Source organism: Mesoplodon mirus (genome assembly GCF_964341445.2).
Source record: "Mesoplodon mirus genome assembly, chromosome: X".
NCBI lineage: Eukaryota > Metazoa > Chordata > Mammalia > Artiodactyla > Ziphiidae > Mesoplodon > Mesoplodon mirus.
In genome coordinates, this window is record NC_138981.1 from 73936621 (window position 1) to 73945433 (window position 8813).

Sequence of the window (8813 nt, forward strand, 5' to 3'; positions counted from 1 at the left end):
GCACTTACATTCTTTACTAAGGAACCAATCATTTTTATCATATTGGCAGTCAACCCCAAACATGGGCTCAAGGCTAGTTTTTACTCTCAAGTAGATGACCATTTCCCTTGCCAGGTATTGTGTTTAAGTTGAACTATAGCTGTTCTATAATTTGCTCTGCCTCAGTACTAAACGTTTTCTTGCATATGTATTTGATTAAGGGCTTTCATCCTGTCATTTGTGATAGGTGTTTATCTCTGCTGCAAGCTGAACCCCTCAGTTACAAATGACCTCAAATGCCCGTCAATTTCTACCATGACACAAATATTCAGTTTGAGGGATCTTTCCATCTACAAATCTTACTTGCTTCTTAAATTGGCATGTTTCAGGGATCAGATGAATATCTTTGACTTTCTTCAGTTTTTTCTTTGTGTGTGATGTTCAACAAGTACTCAATTTTGCCACTCTGCCCACTCTCAAAAAATCTGAAAGGTCTGAGATTTCACCTTACTTAAAAGTTAACGAGAGATACGTTCGGTGGATTACTCCTTTCTGCTCGTGGATGCCGACGAGTAAGCATCGTTAACGTCTCCCCCGCCCCCCTCCACTGCCGTCATGTCTAAGTCAGAGTCACCCAAAGAGCCCGAACAGCGGCGGAAGCTCTTCATCGGAGGTTTGAGCTTTGAAACAACCGATAAGAGTCTGAGGAGCCATTTTGAGCAGTGGGGAACGCTCACAGATTGTGTGGTAATGAGGGATCCAAACACCAAACGCTCCAGAGGCTTCGGGTTTGTCACATATGCCACTGTGGAGGAGGTGGATGCGGCCATGAATGCAAAGCCACACAAGGTGGATGGAAGAGTTGTGGAACCAAAGAGGGCCGTCTCAAGAGAAGATTCTCAAAGACCTGGTGCCCACTTAACTGTGAAAAAGATTTTTGTTGGTGGCATTAAAGAAGACACTGAAGAACATCATCTAAGAGATTATTTTGAACAGTATGGGAAAATTGAAGTGATTGAAATCATGACTGATCGAGGCAGTGGCAAAAAGAGAGGCTTTGCTTTCGTAACCTTTGATGACCATGACTCTGTAGACAAGATTGTCATTCAGAAATACCACACTGTGAATGGCCACAACTGTGAAGTAAGGAAAGCCCTATCTAAGCAAGAGATGGCTAGTGCCTCATCCAGCCAAAGAGGTCGAAGTGGTTCTGGAAACTTTGGTGGTGGTCGTGGAGGTGGTTTTGGTGGGAATGACAACTTTGGTCGTGGAGGAAACTTCAGTGGTCGAGGTGGCTTTGGTGGCAGCCGTGGTGGTGGTGGATATGGTGGCAGTGGGGATGACTATAATGGATTTGGTAATGATGGTGGTTATGGAGGAGGTGGCCCTGGTTACTCTGGAGGAAGCAGAGGCTATGGAAGTGGTGGACAGGGTTATGGAAACCAGGGCAGTGGCTATGGCGGGAGTGACAGCTATAACAACGGAGGAGGCGGAGGCAGCTTTGGCGGTGGTAGTGGAAGCAATTTTGGAGGTGGTGGAAGCTACAATGATTTTGGCAGTTACAACAATCAATCTTCCAAGTTTGGACCCATGAAAGGAGGAAACTTTGGAGGCAGAAGTTCTGGCCCCTATGGTGGTGGAGGCCAATACTTTGCCAAACCCCGAAACCAAGGTGGCTATGGTGGTTCCAGCAGCAGCAGTAGCTATGGCAGTGGCAGAAGGTTTTGATTACTGCCAGGAAACAAAGCTTAGCAGGAGAGGAGAGCCAGAGAAGTGACAGGGAAGCTACAGGTTACAACAGATTTGTGAACTCAGCCAAGCACAGTGGTGGCAGGGCCTAGCTGCTACAAAGAAGACATGTTTTAGACAATACTCATGTGTATGGGCAAAACTCGAGGACTGTATTTGTGACTAATTGTATAACAGGTTATTTTAGTTTCTGTTCTGTGGAAAGTGTAAAGCATTCCAACAAAGGGTTTTAATGTAGATTTTTTTTTTTTGCACCCATGCTGTTGATTGCTAAATGTAATAGTCTGATCATGACGCTGAATAAATGTGTCTTTTTTTTAAATGTGCTGTGTAAAGTTAGTCTACTCTGAAGCCATTTTGGTAAACTACCCCAACAGTGTGAAGTTAGAGTTCCTTCAGGGTGATGCCAGGTTCCATTCAAAATTTATTTACAACCTGCTTTGGTGGAGAAGCTACTGTCTTCCGAAACCTTGGTGTAGTTGAACTGACAGTTACTGCGTTGTGACCTGGAGTTCACCGTGAAAAGGGTCACCCAAGCCAAGTGATGGAGTTTTTTGATTATTAATATATGATTGTTGGCATATCCTATGCAATATATCTAAATTGGATTATGGTACCAGATATAGATGGGAATGAAGCTTGTGTATCATCCATTATCATGTGTAATAAATAAACAATTTAATACCCTCTTGAAAAAAAAAAAAAAGTTAACGAGTTAGTTAGCCTGAAAAAATTTCATAGATAATGGCAGAAAACCCAAGACTCCTGCATCAGAGAAGAAGGACTTTATTATTCATGGCATAACAGGCAACATGAACTTCACGTTCACAGCAATATCCCTTGTTGCCCAAGTCACATGGGGGGAAAACACTGTTGGGTCCAAGTGGATGCAGAGCACACAGTGAGTTTGTGCCACAGCTGAGAAACTCTGAGCTTAAGAAACACACAAAGTTACAGAAGGACTGATAGGAAACTTGCTCATCCTTTGCCCTAAAGGGAGATGTTATCTTTCCCATACTGGACAGCAAACAAATCTGCCTTCTGCTACAGAGAAACATACTATATCTATCTTCCAAAGCTGTTTGCTATAAAAATATCGTTGAAAAGCTGTCAGTGCCTCTGTTCACAAGACATGCAGAAATATATGAGAGACCCTTGGAGAACTGTCTCCCAACACCCATGACACTCTAGCAAAAACAGAACACCTGAATTACTATAGTTCTTCCAGAAGAAGGCTGGGAGGGTGTCTTCTTCCCTAGATGTGAGTGCTTTCCAGTTTGAACTCAAAGAAGTATGTGTGTTACTATCTCTAGAAAATTGGCAATATGTGTTCTAGAAGAAAAAGAAGGTTTAGGATCAGGGAACCTGGTTCTGAGTTTTGGGTATAGTGTCTTGGGGCAAATTAGTAATTTTTTTGTTTGGAGCTTAATTTACTCACCTGTAAAATAGGGGAAAAACTACTTATCTTAAGAAGATTGCTATATTCAATGACAAAATAAATATGGAAGAGACTTGTCAACTTTTAAACGTTTTATAAATGCTATCTGTGTGCATGAATGTACTCATTCATTTTTTCATTAATGCCTTGTAACAGATAAGTACCTAAGCTCATACTTCAAAAATTTAAATATGTAGCACCATTAGCTTCAAATGCTAACATAAATAAGCTTACAGTACAAGTTACAGTGACATGGCTGTCTTTCTATGATTGTCAGTTAACACTGAGAGTTTTGACAAAATTAAGCTGAGTCCCGTGGATTTTTATTTTTTATTTCACATTTTTTCTAGTGTCTAACCATTTGGTCCCTTATTAATTTTCTTTTTTTTAATTGAAATATATTTGACATACAACATTGTATAAATTTAAGGTGTAAACATGTTAATGTGATACAATTATATATTGTAATAATTGCCATTGTCGTGATAACTTGCTAGCACCTCTATTATGTTACATAACCATCGTTTCTTTTTAGCGATTGGAATGATTAATTTCTAGTCTCTTAGCAAGTGTCATCATAAAAATACACTATTGTTGTCTATATTTACTATACTGTGCATTAGATCTCTATGGCTTATTTATGATTTTGCAGGTTTGTACCCTTTAAACCCCATCTGTCCTATTCCCCCACCACCTATCCCCTGGTAACAACAATTTTACTGTTTTTATAAGTTTGGCTTACTTTAGATTCCACATATAAGTGACATCATACAGTATTTGTTTTGGTCTGTCTGACTTATCTCACTTAGCATAATGTTTTCAAAGTCCATTTATGTTGTCTCAAATCCCAGCATATCCTCCTTTCTCAGGTACATTGAGTACAAGGACAATCAAAATCCCAGCAAGTTAATTTGTGGATATCATCACACTGACTCTAAAGTTTTTATGGAGTTGCTAAAAAGAACAGAGTAGGCAACACAATATTGAAGGAGAAGAACAAAGTTAGAGGACTGAACCTATCCAACTTCGACTTACTATAAAGCCATCACAGTGTCGTGTTGGTAAAAGAATAAACAAATAGATCAATGGAACAGAATAGAGAGACCAGAAATAGACCCACATAAATGCAGTCACAACTGATTTTTCCCAAAGGAGTGAAGGCAATGCAATGGAGAAAGGCTAGTCTTTTCAAGAAATGGTGCAAGAACAACTGCACATTTCCATGCAAGTAAATGAATCTAGACACAGACCTTACACCTTTCACAAAAAGCAACTCAAAATAGATTATAGACCTCAATATAAAATGAAAAACTATAAACCTCCTAGAAGACAGCACAAGAGAAATCCTAGATAACCTTGGGTATGGTGGTGCCTTCTTAGATACAACACCAAAGGAACAATTGGTGAAAGAAAGCATTGATAAGTAGATCTTCATAAAATTATAAACTCATGTTCTGCAAAAGACACTGCCAAGAAAGTGATAAGACAAGCCACAAACTGGTAGAAAATATTTGGAAGAGATACATTTGATAAAGAACTGTTATCCAAAATATAGTAATAATTCTTAAAATGCAACATGAAAACAAACAGTGCAATTAAAAATGGAAAAAATAAGAACAGACACTTCACAAAAGAAGGCATATAAATAAATAAGCAGGCAAATAAGTAAATGAAAAGTTATTCAACACCATATATCATTAAAGGATTGCACATTAAAACAATGAAATACCACTACACACCTATTATAATGGCTAAAATCCAAAGCACTGACAATACCAAATGCTGGTGAGGATGTGGAGCTCTAGTAATGCTCATTCTTTGCTGGTGGGATTGTGAAATGGTACATCTGCTTTGGAAGTCAGTTTTGCAGTTTCTTACAAAACTAAACATATGCACACTATATGATCCAGTGATCATGCTCCTTTATATTTACCCAAATGATCTGAAAACTTATGTCCACAAAAAGTTTGCACAGGAATGTTCATGGCCATTTTATTTATAACTGCCAACACTTGGAAGCAACCAAGATGTCCCTCAAAATATGAATGTATAAACAAACTCTAGTGAATCCATAGAATGGAATATTATCCTGCAATAAAAACAAATGAGCCGTAAAGCCATGAAAATGCATGGAAGAATATTAAATGCATATTGTTAAGTGAAACTTATTTCTAAACTAAAAAAGGCTACATATTGTATGATTCTAAATATATACATTTTGGAAAAGGCAAAATTAGTGTGATAGTAAGAATATCAGTGGTTTCTGGGGATTCAGCAGAAGGTAGTGTGGGATGAATAGGTGACACACAAGGGATTCTTTTGATACAGTGATACTATTCTGTATGATACTGTAATGGTGGATTCACATCGTTATATATTTGCCAAAACCTACAGAATGCAGAACACAAAGAGTGAACCATAATGCAAATTATGAACTTTAGTTAATAATAATGTATCAATACTGGCACATCAATTGTAACAAGTGTACCACACTAGTGCAAGATGTTGTTAAGGATAGAGGAAAATAAGGGAGAACGGGTTTAGGGGTTATATGGAAACACTGTACTTTCTACTCAAATTTTCTATAAACCTAGAGCTATTCAAAAAATAAATTATATTAATTAAAAAAAGAAATTAATTACAGGTACATGCTATAATAATCTTGAAAATATTATTCTAAGTAAAAGAAGCCAGACACAAAAAGCCATGTATTATGTGAGTCCATCTATATTAAATGCCCAGAACCGGAAATTCCATTTAGATAGTAAACAGATTAATGTTTGCCAGAGTATAGGGAGATGAGGGAATTGGGAGTACCTGCTAACAGGTATGGGGTTTCTTTTGGAGGTTATGAAAATATTCTGTAATTAAACAGTGGTTATGTTTTCATAACCTTGTGAATACACTAAAAACCAATGAATTTTATGCTTTTTAATGGTGAATTTTATGGCAAATTAATTTAATCTCAATAATAACTTTTTGGAAGATACCACCAGATTATCTCTACCACCATAGATAAGGATAAATTAAAAATTATATTAAGGTCCCCATTTTTTCAATCTGGGGGGGGAATTGGGTCTCTAAAGTAAACTTAAGCAAAAGCAGAGTTTTTATACAAGGTACACCACTTTCTGTGTGTGTGAGACTTTGGACAAGATATTTAATGGATTAAGTTTCAATGTAATCACCTGTAATAGTAGTTCCTATATCATAGGGGTGTTTGTTTGAAGGTTAAATGGAATAATATACATAATGGGCAAAGTACAATCTCTGAACATATTGTGTTCAATAAATATTAATTTTGTGGTAATTCCATGACTTTTTGGAGAACTTTGAAGACTAGAAAGAGGAAATATAATTAGATGGAATATGTGAAACATATATAGTTCATCTGTTTTACAGATATATGTCGGTCATTAGGTGACAACCCTAATAGCCCTCTCCATAATTTGAGGTGAGGTGTTTTTCCTATTTCATAAGACAACTCAGCAATGATAAAGGGCCAACGTGCCACTAGAAACTTAACAAAGCACACTGACCATGGCTAATGGCACTCTGCTGAGTTAAAATTACCCCATGAATCTAGGATTTGGACTTTTTTTTTTCCATGTCTTAGGAACAGGTGGGTAATCCTGGTATCACTGTACCAAACAGTCATGCTCATTCTGGAGTCGTGGAGAATCAGATTCAGTGACTGGCACATAGTTATCACTCAATAACAGTTTGTTGAACAAATGAATGAATTCATGAGAATAAATGAATGAATAAGTGAATGAGAGCCTTAAAAATACTAAAATTATCAAGGGTAGGTTTGAGTCTTTCAGTTTAGCATAATGACTAAGAGGTATGTGCATGCAGACTAACCTGAATTCAAATGCTGGCTCTGCCACTTAATACAACAATGACAACAACAACAACAACAACAACAACTTTACTACTACTACTACAAACCTTCATGGAAACTTGTTGATTGTAGAACCTATTTTTAACTAAGAAACTAATGCTAATAATGCCTTTTTTTGAAACAATTAAGGTTCAATGTAGTTTAAAAATAGCCTCATTCCTACTCTAAAATGCTATGATAGATTCATTTTTTTTTCCTGTCTGGTATACGTGCAACCTCTTTATATGATCTTTGAAATGTCTAGAAGTAGACCATTTGGTGTATAAGCAAAGAAAATTCCTCTAGCAGAGCAGAGAGCTATCACTAGTAACAGAATGACATTAATAAGAATAAATACTTCTTATTTTTGATGACGAACGGTTGTCTCAGGTCCACATTGCTAATTAATATTGATTTAATGCAGGGCTATTTGTAATAAATAAAATGCAAACAATGAACTTAAATGAATTTATTTGCTCTCTCCTGTTTCTTATTATTTTGCAAGAAATTCATAACATGAAATATGCATGTTGTTTTACCAAGTATATTTGACCGCATGATAATGTATTACCTATTTGGTTACTCAAAAGGCTTCAAAGTCTCTGTAAGCTCTGCAAATTGAATTGAGTATCTTATTTCATTTTAATTTTACATTAAATTCTGTATCCAAGTAGCAGAAGAAAATATAAAATTTGAGAATTAGCTGTCTTGTGTCTGTTAGATCTCATTTGCGTCAATTCTTTGTGGATGGCTGTGTGTTTTTCAAGTATCTTGCCTTCATAAAATTTTTTAAAACCTCTAAAAATTATCATATTGTTCATCTCTATGGAATTCTGTATGATAGTACTTATGCTTCCCCTGACAACTTGTCACAAATTCACAATGCTTAGAGACACAGTGTATATTTCTTATAGCCATTAGAATTTAGAAATTTATTTAATAACTGTAACTGCTTAAAATGTTTAAAATCTCAAGGGTAGCACTGAAAATGTAATACCTCTCTTGTATACAAGCTTCAAAATACACTATTCCTCTGTAATGCAGTATCTGATATTTCCAGCTAATCGTCACGGGGGACTTGTGGATTACTATGTCTTAATGGAAGAGAGGTCACATTCTAAACACAGATGTTAGAGAGGGTTATTTGGCAAACATTCAGGAGTGCTATCCCAGTGTTTTCTCCACAAATATAGCTAATAAGCCATAATTTTTGGGGTCTTCAACACCATCTCAGGAAAATATAAAGATGTCAGACCAGAAGAACACTAGTGTGCTTTTAAATTTTTAATTTCTACAGTCTTATAAAGTAGATGAATCATATGACATCTACAACTGAGTTGGTATCATAACAATCATACATTTAAATAGCAATTATCAATGTATAGAATGAATTTTACATAGTTTAAAACATGTTTACAAACATTGTTTCACTTGAATCATATAGCCCTAAAAAAATCAAACTAAAAGTTAACACTAGTATCTTTATTTATAGATAAGAAAACAATGGTCAAAGGATCCTTCCCAAATTCCATAGCTTGTGTCAGTATCTGAGCACAAAGACCACGTTTTCTGACACTTCATTCTACTTGGAAGTATAAAGTATTGTTCACACAAAAAAGAAGAAGGAAAATAACCATGATTTCTCAGCATGAATTTTGTGCATTTGACTTCATACTAATGAAGTAGGACAACTGCATCATAGAAAGTGATGAAATATTCAAATATTAAACCAGTTAAAAATTATTTATTACTCTATTTATACCA

At 36.1% G+C, this 8813-nt stretch overlaps 1 protein-coding gene across 1 annotated transcript; it reads left to right on the forward strand.

The window, feature by feature from the left end:
• Positions 1 to 539: 539 nt before the first annotated feature.
• Positions 540 to 2096, forward strand: LOC309796078 (heterogeneous nuclear ribonucleoprotein A1-like). The gene has a single exon (XM_082609034.1). The coding sequence runs from the start codon at positions 595 to 597 to the stop codon at positions 1705 to 1707; it is 1113 nt and encodes a 370-aa protein (XP_082465160.1). The 5' UTR covers positions 540 to 594; the 3' UTR covers positions 1708 to 2096.
• The last annotated feature ends 6717 nt before the right edge of the window (positions 2097 to 8813 follow it).